Genomic DNA, 21971 nt, shown 5'->3' on the forward strand with positions numbered 1-21971 from the left:
AGGAGAGAAAGAGAATCTTAAGCAGGTCCCACATGTTCAGCATGGAACTTGACAACAGGGCTCAATCCCATGACCCTGCCATCATGACCGGAGCTGAAATCCAGCATCAGATGCTCAACTGACTGAGCCACCGGGAGCCACAGCGATAAAGTATTTTTAATTAAGCAATGTGCATAGCTTTTCTTTTTTTTTTTTTTTTTTTGGATATAATGCTATCACACAGTTAAAAGACTATAGTACAGTGTGCTGAGAAATGAAAGAATTAGTTTGACTTGCTTTGTTGCGATATTTGCTTTATTGTGGTGGCCTAGAACCAAATGTGCCTGGTCTCCCACGTATGCCTGTGTTAGCAACCCTTTTAACCCATGGACATGGAATGCCTTTCTATTCAGTCTTCTTGGATTTCTTTCAGTGAGGTTTCGTAGTTTTCGGACTATGAATTTTGTACTTCTTTTGTTAAATTTATTTCTAAGTGTTTTAGTCCTTTTGAACTTCTTGCTAATAATTGTTGTCCTCGTGTGCCATTACCACATTATCCTTTGCTAGCGTACAAAAATACAACTAATTTTTGTATGTTGATCCTGCATTCTGCAATCTTGTTAAACTGGCATCAGTGTTTTCAAACTCTCAGTGATTCCAACATGCAACCAAATCTGAAAACCTCTAGCTCAATACAGTCCATGCCCTCAAGTCTAACCAAGGGGGAGATGTCCACCATGACTGCCTTGCCTTTAAGTTATTTTGTACTATTCAGAAGGATGAGCTCCACAGGAAAGAAGGAATCCTTTCTAACCAACATGTCCATAGGGAATACATGCGTTCAGCCAGTTCCAGAACAAACAGTAAAACAAGCCTAAGAAGGAAATTATATATGCAAAAGTCAAAGCTCTAACTGAGATTCTTTAATCACTTAACCCAATATAGTGCTGTTCCTCTTTTTTGGAAAAGGGTGCTGAGATCCACCTTGTATGTTTGAGCACAGTCATTCAGTATGGGAGATTAAATCTGGTCCCCAATCAAAAGTACCTCCAGTTCCCACCAAGCAAGAGTGATCATATACTTCTACCTTTATCTCAGGTGATCATGAAACACCTAAATTAAGAAACTCAGTGATGGAAACAGCTCCGAAGAGAAATCCACTGGAAATGCTACAGACCGATCCAGTCTGCACAATGAAGTGATTCATCTGCTAGACTGGAAGCGCCTTTCTATGAGAGCAGGGAGCAGCCATTAGCTTCATAAAGATCTGTTTTCAGCACAAGTAATTCAATAACTCTCCGACTGAGCTCTCAGAGGCTTTCCCTTCTCTACCCCCAGGGTCACCTTTCTTAACAGAGGGTGCCCCAGTTCTCATACCGGTTCCAAAGAGAACCCTCTGTGCCAGGTGCTTACAGCACCACATACCCAGAAAAGCAGCCCATGGTTCCAGGAAAAAGAAAACAAGAAGCCTGGCCAAGTTTACATCCTTCCATTTCCTCCAAAGAAACATTAGCCCTCAGAACTGCCAGCCCTCAGCTGGCCCCAAGGTCCCAGCCAGCAGGGCCAGGACAGCCAATGAGAATAAGCATATCCTGGATTAAACATTGGGAGATTCCACTGAACTCATTTATCACTTTCTGCCGCCTCCTCCTCCTCCTCCTGTGTACCTAAAGAGTCCCTATTTGAACTCTCAAGCAGCCTTTCTGACTCTCCCAGAATGCACATAAAGCCTCTAGCACTACAGAAAGAGGCAAACCCCAAATTAATAAAGGGTCAAAAAAACCCCCTTGAGCTATGATGTAGAGCTATGCAAGTTATCTGCATAAAATAGAACCATTCAACCTATCCAACTAAACCCAGTGAAGAATGTGGTGCTCACATTTTACTAGAGAATTCGCAGTGAGTATCCATACATCTAACCATACAATGGGTGGGTGGACAGATGCAGGATAGAGTAAAAATTTAATGTCAGAATCTAAGATGTGGGGGGAATATAGATATTCATTGTTAAAATTCTTTCACCTTTGTTGTATATTTGAAAAGTTCCATAAAAAACTGTTGTACAATTTTTTTAAGTTTATTTATTCTTTTAAAGAAAATTTTTATGTCTTTATTTTATTTTGAGAGACAGAGACAGAGTCGGGGAGGAGCAGAAAGAGAGGGAGACACAGAATCTGAAGCAGGCTCCAGGCCATGAGCTGTCAGCACAGAGCCTGGCACGGGGCTTGAACCCACGGACTGTGAGATCATGACCCGAGCTGAAGTCAAACGCTTAACCAACTGAGACACCCAGATGCCCCTCCTTGATTTTTTAAAATAGATGCATAAACTGAGGATCAAAGAGATTGAATAAAAACCCTACATCCTACATTCCCATGGCGAATAACTCACAAACACCAAGAGTCAAACCAGAAGGATACCCCCACTAGGGATGGGAAATGATTCAAAACCATTGAGGCTTTTGGCGAACACAGAGCCACATGTCTCCCTGAGATGTGGCACTGACTGGGTCTAGCCTGATTCCAGAAGGTGCCAAGCACACCTGAAAAACACCATATAACCAATCCTTGATACACTTAAATATTCAGAAAGTAGAGGTTTAAAGCTAACTGACTTTTCTAGTTAGCTCACAACCTCTTTGGCTTCAACTTGTCTAAATTTTTAAAAGTTCTTTTTCCTACATGGCAACATCTTATCAACGAATATAAATTTTTTTTGTGATAACACCTGTCTCACTAACATGAGGGCCAACATTAGAAGCATAATGCTTTCTCATTCATTCACATCCCCAACAGAGACTATGCTCCTATTGATAGGACCCATTTTCCTAACTTGACAGTACTGTGAATGCCATGGTATAAAATCAGCTGAAACTGCACCTGCACTGGACATACTGTGTATTTTTGAAAGATAGATTCATGAGATAAGCCTGTTTTGCCACAGTTTGCTTCCTCCTTAAAAGAGGAAGCGTTGATTCAACAGTGAGATATGTTCTTTGCACATCTCAGATTAGAGAAGGTAAAAAATTTGAAAATACCCAGAGTGTCAAACAAGGGGGCTTTCCTACACATTTGGTAGGGGCTGTTGACACAATAGTTTGGGAAAACAATTTGGCAATTACTATCAGTTTAGAATGCACATCCCTTTTTAGTAAGTAATTCCACTTCTAGAAATGTTTCCTTAATAGATACAGTTCAACATTTGTAGAAGTAGAAACATTTCTCATAGCAAACACTGGCCCGTTATTAGGAGAGGCCTCGTTAACTAAATGTTGACATGGCCATCCCATAGGACACTAATACTTAAAAAGAAAGTGGGTCTATATATTGTTATGTAGAAGCATGTCCACAGTACAGTAAGTTAAACTGTAATACTCAAGTTGAAGAAAATATCTATAGGTAAAGATCCCATTTCTCTATTAAGTGGTGTGCATGAATATATATCCATCCACGTATTTATAGATTTGCACACAGAGAAGGAGCCTGGATGGAAGGCAAACTGATCATGCATCAACACCTTGAAAGCTCTTGTTTGTGTTTTAAAAGCAACATGTATTACATATTAAGAATAAAAATTGGTCGGGGTGCCTGGATGGCTCAGTCGGTTAAGCGTCCAACTTCAGCTCAGGTCATGATCTCATGGTTCGTGGGTTCGAGCCCCGCGTCGGGCTCTGTGCTGATGGCTCAGAGCCTGGAGCCTGCTTCGGATTCTGTGTCTCGCTCTCTCTCTGCTCCTCCTCAGCTCATGCTCTGTCTCTGTCTCTGTCTCTCAAAAATGAATAAATGAGGGGCGCCTGGGTGGCTTAGTCGGTTAAGCGTCCGACTTTCGCTTAGGTCATGATCTCGCGGTTCGTGGGTTTGAGCCCCGCATCGGGCTCTGCGCTGACTGCCAGCTCAGAGCCTGGAGCCTGTTTCAGTCTGTGACTCCCTCTCTCTCTGACCCTCCCCTGCTCATGCTGTCTCTCTCTCTCTCTCCTAGAAATAAATAAAACATTTAAAAAAATTTAAAAACAATGAATAAATGTTAAAAAATTAAAAAAAAAAAAAGAATAAAAATTGGTCTTTAAAAAGAAGAGAGTGGGGCGCCTGGGTGGCTCAGTCGGTTAAGTGTCCAAGTTCGGCTCAGGTCATGATCTCACGATCCGTGGGTTCGAGCACCACGTCAGGCTCTGTGCTGACAGCTAGCTCAGAGCCTGGAACCTGCTTTAGGTTCTGTGTCTCCCTCTGTCTCTCTGACCCTCCCCTGCTCATGCTCTCTCTCTCTCTGTCTCTCTCTCTCAGAAATAAATAAAACTTTTAAAAAAAATTTTAAAAATAAAACAAAATAAAAAGAACAGAGTAAGCGGGGCGCCTGGGTGGCTCAGTCAGTTAAGCGTCCAACTCTTGATTTTGGCTCAGGTCATGACCTCATGGATTGTGAAATTGAGCCTGTGTGGGGCTCTGGGCTGACAGCATGGAGCCTGCTTGGGATTCTCTCCCCTTCTCTCTCTGCCCCTCCCCTGCTCACGAACATGCTGTCTCCCTCTTAAAAGAAATATACTTAAAAAAAAGAGAGAGAGAGACTAAGGAAAAATGCAGTGAGAAGAAAATAAGCAACTGAGGTTTCACTGTATTCCTAATACATTCTCTACCCCATCAACATATATGAAATTAGTCACCAAAACCTTTGCATTTTAGTTGAAGTCAAAGTCTGGGAACAAAAGCCCTTCCGGGTAGACAGTGGAAGAGGAGCGAGAAATCAGCCATGTGGCCCTTCCTTCTGACCCGTCCCTTGGGGCCTTCATTTGCCTTTGACTTCCTATTTCTACAAAGACATAAACAGAGGAACTAAAACCCTACACATCCCACACTGAAATTACTGCAAATTTTGCAGAAGTCATGTCATTAACTGGAGTAGCCCTCTGGTTCCAGCACAGTCAATGTCCCTGCCCCGAGGACTTTAGGGACTTGGCAACTGGGTAAATGGTTTGTTTGGGAGGGAGGGTTGAGGTTTGAGGGCTGCAAAATGCGAATGTGCAAACCCCAAAATTTGATACACTAGTAAACAAGGAATTACTGTATACCTACTTCGTGATCTTTAGAGACATTTTTTAATGACTGATTTCAGTCATCATTTTATGGATGGAATGCCTCGCACTGAATAAAGTGGGTTGAGGGGAGCCTGGGTGGCTCAGTCAGTTGAGTGTCTGACTGGCTCAGGTCATAATCTCACGGCTCGTGGGTTTGAGCTCCACATCCGAGCTGCCAGCACAGAGCCTGGAGTCTGCTTCAGATTCTGTGTGTGTGTGTCTCTCTCTCTTCCCCTCCCCCACTCACACTCTCTCTTTCTTGCTCAAAAATGAACAAACATTACAAATATTTTTTTGAAAAGTAAGGTGGGTGAGTACATGTTGCTTTATTGTGACAACAGTGATCATTGGTGATGTTTTTCTTCCTGGGCTTCTGCCCTCAGTGAACTTCAAGTCTGGATGGGAGAATAAAATGGATCTTGGTCAGACTGCTGGAAAGTAAGGCAATGCAGAGATTTGTATGAAATGTATTTGATTCGGTTTTCATCCTGAATGCTCTCAGGGGAGAGACGCCCATTTTACACTAGGGTAGCGGAGGCCACCAGGGGAAGAACCGTGTTTGAGTTTTTCACCAATAAAGGCCCCCAATCTGTACTCTGCTTGTCAAAATAAGTGTGTGTTGATTTATAACTGCCCTGACCTGGCAACGAGACTTCATTAGGAATTGAGCCAGTGGAGCATTAGAAGAAGAAAGGAGGAAGATTCTGGAAAGGAAAGACATGAAGGTGTGAGATACCTTGTGTAAGAGGCACAGCAAGAGATGATCTGAATGGACGCTGTGCAACGGAACTTGAGTGAGAGCCTCAGGAAGAAGATTCAAACAGGCGCACGTGAATAACAGGAGCAGCATTCCGATAGCAACATTTTGGGAAATCTGACATTAGTATCCAAATGCATAGGAAGGAGAAACTGGGACACGAAAATAATTTTCATACTCTGGACCTCAAAAACGGCAGTCTACCATCGTCTATACAGCATATGTGGAGGAGGGGGTGTTCTCCGAGCTCTCACCAGCCTGCTTCCTTCATCCTGCTCATTTGCTCCCTTCCAGACCATTCTCCACTCTGTGTCCGAGCCCCCTTCCTACCCCAGTCCCAAACAAAGCCTTTTGGTGGCTCTGCAATGCTCGTTAACAAGGTACACAAGACCCTCCCCATCTAGTCTCTGCTCACCTCTCCAACCTCATGCCCAAGCGCCCCCATACCTCCCGCCGTACATTCCAGGGCCGTCGGTCTATTCAGTGCTCAGTATGCCCCTCTTCCTTGGCTCTGTGCCTTCACACGTGGCTGCATCTCCTCCCTAGGACACGGTTCCATCCACAGCCCCACCAACACTGCCATCAAGCAATCTCCTAGTCCTCTCTTGGTCTCAGCCATACAGGACACCTTCCCTCACCTCCCCAGGTCTAGTTTCGGTGGCTTCCCTGATGCTCCCATAGCACACCGTACTTGCGGTGAGAACCGGACTGACCACATCTGTGCACACAGCACCGTGGCTGGTACGTGGCAATGTCAAATGCAAGAGTAGCATCAGCATGAAGATGGGAATGGACTTAGAGGAAATTGGAATAAACATGTAACTACAAAAGAACAGTAAACTAGGGTGACTCAGTGGAGGTAAAGGTAAGTTCTCTCATTGGGTTCCCACTTAGCCTGCTCTCTGGTAGTGATTTGCATCTTTGGCCAGCCTATCGCATTCCAATATGTGGTTTGAAAAATTAAACTTTGGCAAGGTAGGCCTTGGGGGAAAAAAGAGAGAGAGAGAGAGAGAGAGAGAGAGAGTCTCTATAACATACCAACACAGACTGCCAACATACCATCTTTTTATAACCTGCTTTGTGAAAAAGAAATTAAATCTTGTTCCATATTCTAGTACCACCCTCCTATCCTGATACCATATGCTTTCCTAAGAGAATATAGAAAAGCCTGAAGTACTTGTTCAACCTATGATCAAAGGCAAGAATGTTGTGCAAATGAAGCTCACTCCAAGGCTTATGTCAACAAAAAGGGGTGGAGGGAGGGGAACAAAGTACTGTTTATTAATATTCCCACAATAGATGGAGCACTGTGGGGCTTTTTAAGGAGTAATCTTGTCCTCAACAGTAAGATAAGCCTCATTCAAATATTACAGAGCTGGTAAGTAGAATAAAAATTAGGTTTCAACAGAACCAGCACTAATAGGTAGAATTCATATAGAAATAGGCTTCAAATGGATGTAGAAGAAAAAAACAGTTTAGAATGTAAAGTTCCATAATTGAATAGCCAGTGTTATCCTGGAGGTTTCAAGCAAAATCTCAATGATCACACTAAAATTAGTAGAGAGCTACATACACACTCGCTACATTATAGACGCTGGTCTAAACGCTTTACCCAGACTATCTACTGCAATCTTCTCTGTAATTTCAGATGATTTATTATTATCCCTATATTATATAAGAGGAAAGGAAGCTTAGGCTACCCAAGGACATGAGTGGCTACCACCTGCTGGTCCAAGCCCCTAGTACCTCTGGTCTGGATTATGACATTTATCTTGTAACGAGTCTCTCTGCTTTCATCCTTGCTCCTGTAACTAATTCTCTATGCAGTAGTGAGAGTGACAGTAGTGAGTCACAGGTGACTGTGATGGTTAATCTTAGGTGTCAACCTGACCAGGCCAAGGGATGCCCAAATATTTGGATGTAACATTACTTCTAGGTGCATCTACCAGAGTGTTTCCAGATGAGATTGGTTTTTAAATTGGTAGACCAAGGAAAGTAGACTGCCTCCCGATGAGGGTGGGCCTCGTCCCATCAGCCGAGGGCCTGAACAGAGCCACAAGGCAGAGGAAGGGAGGATTCATTCTCTCTGCCTGACCGCATGAGCTGAGACATTGGTCTTCCGCCCTCAGGTAGGAGCTTACACCAAGAGCTCTCCTCATTCTCATGCCCTCAGACTCAGACTTGAACTACACCATTAGGTCTCCTGCAGCTAGTCTCCAGCTTATAGGCAGTAAGTCACGAGACTTCGCCTCCATAATTGTAGAAGCAAATTTCTTATATTAAACCTCTCTCAATCTCTCTCTCTATACGCACATACACACGTGCACACACACACACACACACACACACACACACACACACCTCATATGAAGATATGTACCTCTGTCTCCTACTGGATTTGCTTCTCTGGATAACCTTTATTAGCACAGTGACCCAATTATTTTTTTATTTTATTTTTTAAATTTTTTATTTTTTTTAATGTTTATTCATTTTTGAGAAGGAGACAGAGCCTGAAAGGGGCAGGGGCAGAGACAGATGGAGACACAGAATCCGAAGCAGGCCCCTGGCTCTGAGCGGTCAGCACGGAGCCCAACATGGGGCTCAAACTCAAAAACTGTCAGATGGTGACCTGAGCCGAAGTCAGACCCTTAACCGACTGAGCCACCCAGATGCCCCACAGTGATCCATTTAAAATATGATTAAATCACATTAACTTTGTGGGTTAAAACCCTCTGAAGGCTTCTGTCCTCACAGGCGAGTGAGGCCATAATCCTTACTAAGGTCTGCAAGGTCCTCCAGACAGACCCAGCTACCCCTACAACTTCATCTCCTACTGGCCCCCTGCTAGACAGACAGACAGGCACACACACACACACACACACACACACACACCTCCTTGCTGTACCTGAACACCAAACACAACCCCAGTTTCAGACTGTCACACTGCTCCCCTCTACCAAAAACTCTCTCTGCCAAACATCTACACAGCCGGCTCCCCCGGGTCCTCCATGTCTCTGCCTGAGTAATACCTTAATGGTGAGACTTCCCAGACCATCCAATGCAAGTAGAAACCCCCTCTGCTACAGCACTCGCGATCCCCCTTGCCCTGCTTTGTTTCAACTCAGAGCGTCTACCATCATATCAACACATATCTGCTCGTCAGTATCTGCGTCCTGCACTAAAATCTGAGCTCTCTGAAAACCGGGCCTTGATCCGATTATTCGCGACAGTATCTTGACCATCAGAACAATCCACGGCACAATGAATATTTTTGTGTCTGTTGAATCAATGAAGCCCAAGCAACCAGATTTGAGACCCAATCTCCCAGATGTGAAACCACAGTGGAATCCAGAAAGAGGAGCTACAGCAGAGCCACTGGGCCCTAAGAGTGTGGCTTCCTCTTGGGGCCCCTTCGGTCTTGCTACATCTCAGCACTCGCCTTGAGGGAGTGAGTGGTGAGCACTGGGCGTGGATGAGATCATGGGCCCAGAGAGCCAACTCCTTCCTGAGTCAGCCTGACTCCGTTTCTCATGCTCCTACGATTTGCTCCTTTTCTCAGCTGCTGGGCGGCCTGCAGCAGCTCACACCTTGGTAGGAAAACAGAGGATCGGAATTTGCATTTCAAATCAGCGGTCTGACTAATGCCAAGTCCTTATTCTCGGAACTCTTTCAAGTTTCAGCACTGAGAAGACTGAAGTCATTTACAAATCCACAACGACAGATGAAGTCACTGCAAACCTGACAAAGATAAATTCACTTTGCCCCGAGGTAAAGTGAAGGAAGAGCCTGAGACAAACCCTGCAAACTGGAATGTTTTAGTAGCAGAAGCCACTGGAACCGGAGAGGGATTTGAAGTGGCAGAATTTACTTCTGTGCACTTATTAGCACCACAGGATGGGAAGGCAGGGGACTGGAGAATCTGAGTGCTTCCGGAAAGGCTGGCAGGTCGCTACCAGAGGAGGCGACAAAAAAAATATGTGTGACGTTGCTGGTGTATGATAAGCCTCATTATTTCCTGCAGTTCCAGAAAGTTCAATAAAAAATACTCAAAATGATACTAGGCTATACATACCAAGCCAACGAGTTATTCTATTACTATATTCTTATTGGGGGGAAGCATCTTTTAAATAAATGGTAGCCTGAGATACTCTGCCATCTAATCTCTTCCGTCCATCAGACATGGGCACATCTATGCGCGGTTACGGAGTTTTTTGAAGGCTTTATTTATTTTGATTATTTAATTTTAACTCCAGTATAGTTAACAGACAGTATTAGTTTCAAATGTACAATAATCAGGTGTCCATACAGGACTCAGCACTCACCAGGATAGTGTGCTCTTAATCCCCATCACCTACCTCACCCATCCCCCACCACCTCCCTTTTGGTAATCACGATCAGTTTGTTCTTTGTAGTTAAGAGTCTGAGTTTTTTGGTTTTGGTTTTGGTTTTTTGTTGGTCTTTCTTTTTTTCCCTTTGTTCATTTGTTTTGTTTCTTAAATTCCACATATGAGCAAAATCATGTGGTATTTGTTTTTCTCTGACAGACATATTTCGTTTGTCATTATACTCTCTAGATCCATCTATGTTGTTGCAAATGGCAAGATTTCATTCTTTTTTATAGCTGAATAATTTACCTTGTGTATATACACATCTTTTTTATCCATTCATCTATCAAGGGACACCTAAACTGCTTCCATAGCTTGGCTATTATAAATAATGTTGCAATAAGGGGCGCCTGGGTGGTTCAGTCAGTTGAGCATCAGACTTCGGCTCAGGTCATGATCTCACAGTTCGCGGGTTCAAGCCCCCATCATGCTCTGTGGTGACAGCTCAGGGCCTGGAGCTGCTTTGGATTCTGTGTCTCCCTCTCTCTCTGCCCCTCCCCTGCTCATGCTCGGTCTCTCTCTCTCTCTCTCAAAAATAAACGTTAACAAATTTAAAAATAAAAAAATAAATAATGCTGCAATAAACATGGGGTGCATATATCCTTTCAAATTAGTGTTTTCATGTTCTTTGGGGAGATACCCTCATTTATTCACTTTTAAAGTTGTATTGGTTTTCCTCGAAGTCCTACTTCTCGCTCTTCAATCTGGAGCCCCAAGCCATTAGCCAATCTCTGGACAAATCCAACAGAGAAATCTCTCTGTCTATCCTAACTGCCAGTCTGAGGGTGTCTCAGAAAAGTAGTAAGGTTGAAGTCACCTATAAAACCGTCTTCTTTTAAAGGGCTAAAGAGGAAGCCAGTCGAGTCTTCACAGGACTTCCTTTCTCTAAACATTATTGAAAAACAGAACAGCTCAGCACACCAACAGAGCTTAGGAAAGAAAAGACTAACAGCCCCAACTTAAAAGAGACTCAGCACTGACCTCCTGACTGGCTCTCACTTGATGCCTCCTACAGCCTCTCCGAGATAGGGATGATCATCCCCTACCCCCCTCTACCTCACAGGTGAGGACTCTAAGGTTCAGAAGAGCCAAAGGTCTTGCCTAAAGTCACACACACTGATGGCAAGGCCTGAACCTGAACCTGGTCTTCCTACCTCCCAATCTTCACTTACTTTTTAAAAATTAAAAAAAAAATTTTTTTTTTAATGTTTATTTTTGAGAGAGAGAAGGTGAGCGGGGGAGGGGCCGAGAGAGAACCAGAGACACCAAATCCAAAACAGGCTCCAGGCTCTGAGCTGTCAGCACAAAGTCTAATGTGGGGCTCAAACCCACAAACCATGAGGTCATGACCCAGGCGCCCCCCAAAAATGGCACTCCTCTTGAAATCCTACCGTCGATATCCGTTAGCGTCCAGGCAAGAACTGCCACAGGCTCTCCGCTTCATTTGAAAGTTACCAACCCGTGCGGGTGCACATGTGTGCACGGGTACACGCACACACATGCGCCAGGACACGCACACACTGCAAATCTTTCCAAACCGAACGTTTCCAAGACCGTATGTGGGTTTTTCTTAAAGGTCACTCAACAGGCCCCAAGGAAAAGAAGGGCTTGGTCTAAAAAGTTTTATATTTCCTCTCACTTTTTTAAACATTGGAAAATCCATTTGGCTCAGAGAAATGAATAGTAAAAGGAGTTCTAACTACTTACAGCCAGCAAAGTGTAATGGAAAAAAGGCAAGAATATGGCTGGACATTATTTTCTTTTTGCTCAGCACATCCTGTCTTTAATCTGAAAGGTAAATAGGCCATGCCCAACATACCGACTCTTTTCAGGTGAAATTATCTGGGTTATAAAAACAAGCAACAACTGTGTCTCCATTATGCTTTAATTTGTGCCTGACAGAAATAGCTTCCAGAATAAATCAGAGAGGCAAAAACTGCTCACAGGGGAGCAAACCCACAAATTTTTCCTCCTTTGATAACGGACTTTTGTGAGGTTTTTTTTTCTTCATTTGAAGTATAACTGTGTGGTGTTATTATATCTGAAAGAGTATGTTGCAAATGCCAGAAAAGGAAAATTTGAATTTTCATGTTTCGGTTATTTAAATCCACGGGAGAGGGGAGATCGGGAGAGACAGTTTTTGCATATCATTAGTTAGTAGACTGACATCCCAGAGATTGAAGGAGATATCTAACCTTCAAGTATAAGAACGAATAGTTTTGTAACACCTCCGTCCATAACCCCACAGGATCGGCTTCTTCGGCTCCACAATGCACATAATAGTTCACATGGCTGTGAGCTCAGCCATGCTAATGAGAGCTATGCCCATGTGTGTCCTATAATTTTAGCCTTCCTTGCTTTATGCCACACTTTCTTCTGTATATTAAAGCTGATCAAACAGTCTAACAGAAACCATCATCAGAAGTAGGACATGTTAAGTTTCCTTTAACAAGAAACGACCTACCCTGATGGATTATTTGAAGCAACGTCCATCCCATTCCTTTCTCTGGATGTCATTTAAATCAAGAACTGCCTACATGGAACAATTTGAAGCAGCATTCTCCAGAGCCAAAGTTGTGGGGAAGTTACTGGGTATGCCTCTAAAAAGGTGGCGTGCTCAAATGGAAATGCCTCCTCAGGAGAAGTTAAACATGGTCCCCTTGCTTTTGTTCTAACTACGAGATTTCACAGAGCCTCTAGAATGCATTACAATCCTTCGGAGACAGGTGTAGAGAACATACCGGTTTCTGAGCTAATCTGACCATGAGACAGTTCAGTCAAGGATCACCTCCGTTTGACAGAGCTGGAGGTCCACAGAACACACGTGGGTTGGGGCGCCTATTGGAAGGCCCCATCTCCCTAAGGATAGGGAATGAGCTGGCTCACATCGAATGGTCAGGTCAGACACCGCACACCTATCCACACTGCTCTCCCAGAGCGCACGGATCTTGGGAACAGAAAGAATTTAAGCTCACAGTAACATGTTTCTTAGGGGAAACAGGATGAGGACAGAATGTATAAAAAGCTTTATTAAATTATGAAAGTACACCAGTAGAAGACTGTGTCCATCAGGGGGACCATTCCGTTTGGACACTCTCATAATGAGGAAGGGAGGGAGACGGACCTCAGCAAAACCATCTTAAAGGCACGGTATGCACAAGAAGTCTTTCCCAGCCAGTACTTAGAAGATGTCATCCAATCATATTTAAAGCTGGAAATTAGTAGTATGTGGCCAATTAAAACATGTCACATTTCTTTTCAGCCTTGAAAATGCAAAACCCATTTGATATCTTTACTATCAATACTGAACATGTAATATTGAGGTGCAAATTAAAATGCGGGGGGATTAGACACATTTTTTAATCGTTTTTTAAAAGTTCGAGTGTCAGGGGCGCCTGGGTGGCTCAGTCGGTTGACTGGTCGACTTTGGCTCAGGTCATGATCTCACAGTTCGTGGGTGGGTTCGAGTCCCGCGCCGGGCTCTATGCTGACAGATCAGAGCCTGGAGCCTGTTTCAGATTCTGTGTCTCCCTCTCTCACTGACCCTCTCCTGCTCACGCTGTCTCTCTCTCTCTCTCTCTCTCTCTCAGAAATAAGTAAAGAAACATTAAAAAAAATTTTAAAGTTCTAGTGTCAGAGGGATATCAAAACTAGCAAGCCACTGGACTTTCCAGTTTGGAGCATTCCCCGACAACGAGGAAGTAAGATCATAGATGACAGAACACTCTCATTGTCCTCACTCATACCCTCAAACTGCCAAGGAGAACCGAGAAGCCATTGTGTTGTTTTTAACTGGGAACGGAGATCTCATGCACCAATACTTGTGATGGCGTCGGCTCCTCGTCAATACGAGATGCCGCCTCTGCGTGTGGACCTCTACCCAGTGCCGATGCACAAACGTGAATCCTGAACTGTTAGGTCTCATAGCAAAACCCACACTCCAGATCCTGCTTTTCACACATCAGTGACCCCCAGACAAAAACTTCCATCCTGCCTTTAACCAAACACTGCTTCTGACGCCTTTGTTTCAAGGATTAGCGAGGGTCCGAAACATACGTGAGAAGGTCAGAAAGAATCGTTTCTGAGGCACGGCATTCCACAGCAAAGCAAGACCAAAGGAAACGGAAGCCTTCCCTCAGGGACAAGGTCATTTCCTTAAGCAACACACACTCATGACGCGAGGAAGAAGCAAGCACACGCGCCACAGAGCGAGGCGTCCTCCTGACAGCCTATTACGCCTGCAACACCCCCAACCTGCACTCCACCCTCCTCGTCCTGCTCGGCCTTCTCTCTAAGCCTATTATCCCATCTGATGCAACTAACCCATTTATTATGTTTATTGTTTATTACACAACTGCCTTCGATAGAATATAAGCTCCGAAGAGCCAGGATCTCTGCTGGTTTTTCTTAAGTTGAGAAATCCCAGTGTCTGGCACAGTTCCTGGGACACAGGTGATGCTGGATAAGAGCTACTACTTGTTATCTTTGGATCCCAGAGTTCAAAACTTAAGGAAAGGATTAAGTCACTTTCTTTTTTTTTTTTTTTTATTTTTTAATTAAGAGGGAGAGAAAGAGAGCATGACCAGAGAGAGGGACAGAAGGAGAAGGAGAGGGAGAGAAAGAGAGAGAGAGAGACAGAGAGAATCCTAAGCAGGCTCCCTGCTCAGCACAGAGCCTGACATGGGGCTCGATCTCACCACCCTGGGATCATGACCTGGGCCAAAATCAAGAGCCAGATGCTTAATGGACTGAACTACCTAGGCGTCCCTAGTCACTTTCCTTTTTACCTAAAAATCATTCCAAGGCTTCTCTCCACTCTAATCCTCCATCAAAAAGTGTTTTTTAATCAGTATAAACAAGTTTGAGAGCATGACATGTTGATTAAATCAGCTAACAAGAGATAGAGCAAAATTTATTTCACCTTAATTTGTTAATCTATTTTAAAAAGTATGCTTAGTAAACATACCTCTTTATAATGATTCTACCTCCTTAATGATTCCTTTGTCCTTGATTCCCCTGATTTAAGCACTGGTCGCTGTACCTGAACTATTCAATTTCCTTCTCAAGTCAGGGCACGAAACCTGCATTTCTCTGGTGGTTATTACACTTTACGTCTACTAAATACTAACAGTCTGCCCAGATGAGGCCCTACCAAAGCACAGATAAATGGCAAATATTGTAACTTAGGCATCAGGCCTCTGCCATGCTGAGATGCCAATATATATCCTTCAAGACTCTTAATCCATCCTCAGGTTAAAAGACTAGTTGACTTAAGTACATACAGGAGAGAGGCAGGTAATACAAACAGAGGAAAGATCATCTATTTCGGGGCCTACAAATATAGGCCCAGAGTAGCTAGATCTTACTACTTTTTCATGAAATTTCCCAATTGGGGATCCAAATATAAATGTGTTGAGCCCAGGGTGGCTCAGTCGGTTGAGCGTCTGATTTCGGCTCAGGTCATGATCTCATAGTCCGTGAGTTGGAGCCCCGCGTCAGGCTCTGTGCTGACAGCTCAGAGCCTGGCGCCTGCTTCGGATTCTGTGTCTCCCTCTCTCTCTGCCCCTGCCCCCTCTCACACTCTGTCTCTCTCTGCCTCTCAAAAAAAATAAACATAATTAAAAAAAAAATGTGTTGAGCCCAGAGGCGGCCCATGGGCATCAATTTGCAACTGTTGTTTAAGGCCTCAGCTCAGAGGTCACTGCCACCAGGATGCCCCCTCCCACCACCCCATTGGTATGCTACATCTAGCTACCCCTGACTTTGCCACACTTGGACAGTCCCTTCAATTAGCCCATCTTCCCTATGGGAAGTATCTCCTTCACTGCTGTGGACCCCACATCCTGCAGAGTGCCCGGCACACGGTGGGAGCTCAAAAGATAACTGAATAAATGAAAATTTGAGTAAGACCACTGGGTTCACACTTCCAGTAGCCAGAATTCAACAGTCCGTTTCCTATCTTCACACCTTAATCGACCAGCCTTCAGGGAAATGTGCGATCAAGGTCACAGACTTTGATACCAAGCGTCAGACTAAAAGGGGCAAGCCCAGCCCTGCAGATCTATCTACACACTCTCTTTGTTATGAGACGAAAGTACCATCCAGCATGTTGTGAAAATAGAAAAAAAAGGAGATAATCACAAAGTAAGAGATTTATGTATCATGTGCTTTGTAGGAGATGAGCAAGTATATGAAAGAAAATTCAGTTAATTGCTACCGGATCTCTCCATCATTCAATGCCTTACAGATGGGCGTTAACTAAAAATGTGTTAAAAAAAATTCCTATTTTGTTTCTTACCTAGCGCTTTAAGAACAGATTCCTCTTATTCAACCAGTAATTAAACCGCACACATACATTATACTTTACCTAAAAACAGTAAATACCAGATTTACCATTCCAGACACTACTTGGAAACAGATCCAAACGTGGAATCGCTCTCCAAAACAGAAGCCTGTTGTAGCAAACCCTGGCCTCTCAGAAAGCCACAGAAATCTACCGTGTGCTCTGACAGCCCTCCCCTTGGTATTTTCTCACCCGTGATGAAAGCTTCAAGGAAAACTTACATCTGTGCAGAAGACGCAGTGGCATTCCTGGAGTGTGGTCATCTTGTCCAGGGACTGTTCGCACAGGCAGAGTTTGCAAGTGACGAGGGGGGACGGAGCCAGGTCTCCCGGCGTCGGATTTTCGGTGGTCATGGTGAGATAGTGGAACGTACCAGCCGAGCCCATCAGCCCGTCCTCAGCCGTCTTCAGTCTCCTCAACCCCTACGGGAAGGACCAAAGCAGAAAATATTATATTCATTAATGCGGCTGTGGTTTAGCCATCACATTCAGGCACCAACAGAGCAAACCTTCACCTTATGTGATCTCTAGCAACACAGGAAAGGCATCTCTGAGAGCCATGGGCTATAGAGCCTGCCACTTTGACAAGATGCTCCTGGAGGCCTGAAATGGAAAGGGGCCTCACCATCCTGACTCATATCATCTACGTTATGGAAATGAAAAGACCACAAGGAACAAACACGCCCTTCACGAGTTGTATTCTACAATCCAACAGGTTAAAAAAAAAAAAAAAAAGATACTTGAAAATAGGATGTCACTCAGAAAATTACACAAAGAACGACCCTAAAATCCAACAATTCTGTTTCTCCATGTACACCCAAAAGAATTGAAACCGGGATGGAAACAGACATTTGCACACCAACGTTTATAGCACCGTTATTCGCAATCAGCCGAAAGGTGGAAACACTCTAAATGCCCATCAAGAGACAAATGGATAAACAAAATGTGATACGAACATTCAATGGAATATTATTCAGCTTTAAAAGGGAATTAGATTCTGACACATGCTACAATACAGATGAACCTTAAAGACATCATGCTAAGTGAAATAAGCCAGACACAGAAGGGCAAATATCACACAATTCCATCAATATGAGGGATCTAGAGCAGTCAAATGCAGGGACTTTAGAAAGTAGAAAGGTGAGGCTGGGAAAGGACAGAATAGAGAGTTACCATTTAATGGGTACAAAGTTTCTGTTTGGAGTGATGGCAAAGTTCTGGAAATTGAGAGTGTGATGGTTACACGACACTGCGAGTGTACTTCATGCCACCGAATTACACACTTAAGACGACTGAAATAGATTTCATACCAATAAACTTTCTTCAACAGGGGATCAGTGCTAACTGTGTTCCATCACATGTGTCATTGCATTGACTCTTCTGCAACCGTGATGATTATTTCCTTCACCTTACAGGGATGTTAAATAATCTGCCCAGGTTCCCAGGGCTTGTATACAGCAGAGCAAAATTCAAACTGCCATCTTCTGAGACCAAGCCCAGCCCTGGTCCCTTACACCCGAGAGTGGATATTACGTGGAGGGATGAAATGCGGAGAGAGTGAAGTTAGAAGAGGTAGGGAGAGAGAAGAAAAGAAATTAAAAAAAAAGAGAGAGAGAGAGAGAGAGACAAACAGCCAATGATTACATCTATTGTAAGGTCACCAAAACTGCAGAGTAAAATCTGTCTCCAAACATGGCAAGACTATAGGAAAGGATTTTCCTACACTGAAAAATAAAAACTATAGCTGAAGCTCTTCCACTTGTTTTTATTCAAATTATCTTTAAAAGAGGTAAAAAAAAAATCATGAAAGTAATCGTCTATAGTTCATAACGTCATGAAATTTCATGTTTTAATTAAAGAGAAGCAAAATCCTGAAGTTCTTACGATTTCAAAAGAGTGTGGCCAATCCTAATAAATTTCGCCACATAAATAACTGTAAATACCCTCTCCCCCTGTAAGAACCAGATTCTTCTCATCCCCATTTTGGAGCAAAACAAATTCCATGTTTGGCATCTGTTGCGTAGCCCCACGGTGGCTTAGGTCTCAACAAAGAGGTACAAAAGTATGACAAGGGAGGAAAAAACAAATTGTATTGGATGGAGAGAAAAAAGATCTAGGAGATCTAACTGCACTAACTTTCTTAATGTCATACCAGAAAGGATCACCAGTTACTATTAACTCTAGTAACCTGAAATCGTCCAGGCTTTTAACCTACTCCCTGATTGGTAGTAGACTTGATTAAAAATAAATTTAAATAGGGAGCTAATCAATGATTGGCTTCCATGAGAATATTTCTTGGGAAAGGCCCTAGAAGGTTTAAGACGTGGTATTCTTATTTAACTGTTAATGAGCTACTATCCAAGAGCAAATTAACTACATCTCAATTTCAGGATTTAAGTTAAACAAAAAATATCTCTCTTTAGGGTCAATCAGGAGCAAAAATGAGTGTTTTTACCTCTCCACTTTCCAGCTGATGCTGACACAACTATCACCAGTTCATTTCTACAAGACACCTCAGGTCCATAACACACATATCTCCAATTTCCCCCAACTGCTGTCTTCACATTTCTATTTTCCCAACATGGCGTATACAACATATGCTGATGATCTCTGCCCACAAAAAGGGAAATCTCAAGTCAAACATCAAGAAGAAACACAGCCAGTACACTAATTGTGAGGAGCACTGAGTAGTGCACAGAACTGTGGAATGATCTTAGTGTAGCCCTGAAACTACTAGAACACTGTATGTTAATGACACTGGAACTGAAATGTTAAAGCTTAATAAAGTTTGTTTTAAAAAGGAAGGAGGAAGAGGGGGAGGAGAAGGCTGTGACAAAGGAGAAGAAATGTAGCCAGTAAATGCTTCTGGAAGGAAGAGGGGACTGATACAGGGCAGAACCTCCCCACACCACTAATGTCAATTACGGGAAGAGCCCATTTGGAGGAAGCTGCTATGAACAGGTAAATCCTGCCGTGCCAACCTAGCAGGAGACGTAGGAATTCTTCAGCAAAGCCAATTATCTCTTACAGTCTCAATCTACATTATTTTTTTTTAATTTTTAAGATTAAAGAAAAAAATTTTTTATCTCTACTCCCAATGTGCCCATGTGGGGCTTGAACTCATGACCCCAAGCCCGAGAGTCGCAGGCTCTACCGCCTGAGCCAGCCAGGTGCCCCTAGACTATTTTTTAGAAAGAAACATAGAACACTCACAAAATGAAGACATATTTGAATACTCCTTAGATTGTCTCTTAGAAATGGTCTATTGAGGGGCGCCTGGGGCACCCAATTAGTTGAGCATCCAACTGCAACTCAGGTCATGATCTTGGCATTCATGAGTTTGAGCCCCGTGTCTCACTCCCTGCTGACAGAGCAGGCCCGCTTCAGAGCCTCTGTCCCCCTCTCTCTGACCCTCCTCCACTCACACTCTTTCTCTCAAAAATAAATACTTTAAAAAAGTTAATCCTGAAATAGTCTTATCTCCTGCCTTGCTCCTTACTTTGTGAGTTACAAACCAAAGTTATAAAAATACAAAAGTATCTATTACCTCCAAAAGTTTCCTCCTGTCCCCTTATTTGTCATTATTTGTGTGTGCGTGTGGGTGTGTGGTAAGAGCACTTAACATAAGATCTCCCGTCTTAGTGGGGTGCCTGGGTGCCTCAGTTGCTTGTGTCTCTTAGTTTTGGTTCAAGTCATGATCTTGAAGATAGCGGGTTCAAGCCCTGCATTGGGCTCTGAGCTGGCAGCACAGAGTCTGCTTGGGACTCTCTCTCTCTCTCTCTCTCTCTCTCTCTCACTCACTCTCACTCTCTCCCTCCCTCTCTTCATCCTTTTCTTGCTACACTATCTCTCTTTCAAAATAAACTTTTTAAAAAAGTCTACCCTTTTTTTGTTATGCTTAACAAATTTTTAAGTATACAATGTAGCATTGTCAGGGACAGGCATTATGCTGTTCTTCAGGCACATGTTTATCTAATTCATCAAGCCAAGTCATCTACATTAAGTATGTACAGCCTCTTGTCTCTCAATCATGCCTCAGTAAAGGATTTTAATATCCATACACACAACTTTTTAAACTATATTTTATCTATAAGAATATTTCGATGACAAAAGCCTTTTCCAAAGCACAGACTTGTTTTGTTAAAGCAACAACAAAAATTCCAAGCATTCCAAACAAGGCCATACTTGTGACTGAGACAGAGGAAGGAAGTCACATATTTCATCTCTTTGAGAGGTGAACAGTCCAAAATGATTCTTCAAAAAGGGATTTATTTCCCTGTGAGCAATAAGACCAATTCCCTGAAGTGATGGCCTTCAAACATGTTCAAGGCAATGGAATTTAACAAAAACAGAATCTGGAGTAAACCTAAAAGAGGTGAGGTGGCCAGTGCTGGTGGAAGGGGACAGGGAGAGCCAGGCCACATCCCCGGGACCCTTCTCTGCACAGCCACCAGGCACCATCACGGATGCTGAAGCCTTCACCAGGCACAGTGTGAAAGCCTGCTTTTTGAGTTTTCACCCTGGGCAAAATCAGTAATGAAGGTTTTAAAACTGAATGACACAGGGCATCTGGGTGGCTCAGTCAGTTAAGCGTCAGACTTCAGCTCAGGTCACAATCTCGTGGTTCATGAGCTCGAGCCCCACACCAGGCTTTGTGCTTACAGTTCGGAGCCTGTAGCCTGCTTCAGATTCTGTGTCTCCCTCTCTCTCTCTGCCCCTTCCCAGCTCACTCTCATGCTCTCTCTCTCTCTCTCTCAAAGATAAACATTAAAGAAAATTTTTAAAGTGAATGACACATGCTGAGTGCTTCATAAAAAGAAAATAATATCAAACCAGAAAATCCTTTCACCTTTGATTCCTTACAGACAAAGCCTTTCAAGCAATAATCAGGAGGGTCCTGAAGTTCTCTCCTTTGAGCTGTCGGGAGGGGCTCCAAGGTGTCCTAGGGTCCCTTCATGTACATCTTGTTAGGATTCCCTGGTCTCCGCAACACGGAACCACCAAGAGAAACTCAGCTGCCCCCCCAAACCATGAGCAAACGGCATGAAGCTCACAGGGGGTGTCCAGAGGAAGCTGACCCCGCCCCCCCCCCCCCACAAACGCCGGCAGCTCCCGACCCTTTCACGGCTCCACGCGTTTACAGGTACACTGACCGTTCACACCGCTCCCTTCCAGGTTTCAGGGACAGCCTTCGTCCAGCGAGCCAGTGGTAGTTAGCTCTCACTGGCTTGCTCAACCCGTTCCGCCTCATACCTCACAGTTCACCTCAAAGAAGAAAGTGACCTGAATGGTCCACCCTCCCTCCTGCTTGTTTTAAAATGGTAACGAGGATCGTTGCTTTCACCATTATTGCAAATGTGACCCAGCCTCCCTTCTCCCGTGTCAGGAACCCAACAAGAAAAGAATTTTGGCAGAGAAGGTGGGGCGGGGGGGGGACTGG

General features: G+C 43.8%; 1 protein-coding gene across 5 annotated transcripts in view; it reads right to left on the reverse strand.

Moving 5' to 3' along the window:
- The window catches only part of RNF144B (ring finger protein 144B), a 103115-nt gene that overhangs the window by 58979 nt on the left and 22165 nt on the right, over window positions 1-21971 (reverse strand). For 3 of the 5 annotated variants that reach the window (XM_039248592.1, XM_039248594.1, XM_039248590.1), the window contains exon 2: window positions 16754-16954. In XM_039248592.1, the coding sequence (XP_039104523.1) occupies window positions 16754-16918 (165 nt within the window). In that variant the 5' untranslated portion in view covers window positions 16919-16954. Of the gene's footprint in view, window positions 1-16753; window positions 16955-18986; window positions 19006-21684; window positions 21732-21971 lie in introns of those variants that run through there. The other 2 variants (XM_039248591.1, XM_039248593.1) reach the window with 2 other exon arrangements.

This window comes from Hyaena hyaena, unplaced genomic scaffold, assembly GCF_003009895.1.
Source record: "Hyaena hyaena isolate Hyena2069 unplaced genomic scaffold, ASM300989v1 scaffold_313, whole genome shotgun sequence".
NCBI lineage: Eukaryota > Metazoa > Chordata > Mammalia > Carnivora > Hyaenidae > Hyaena > Hyaena hyaena.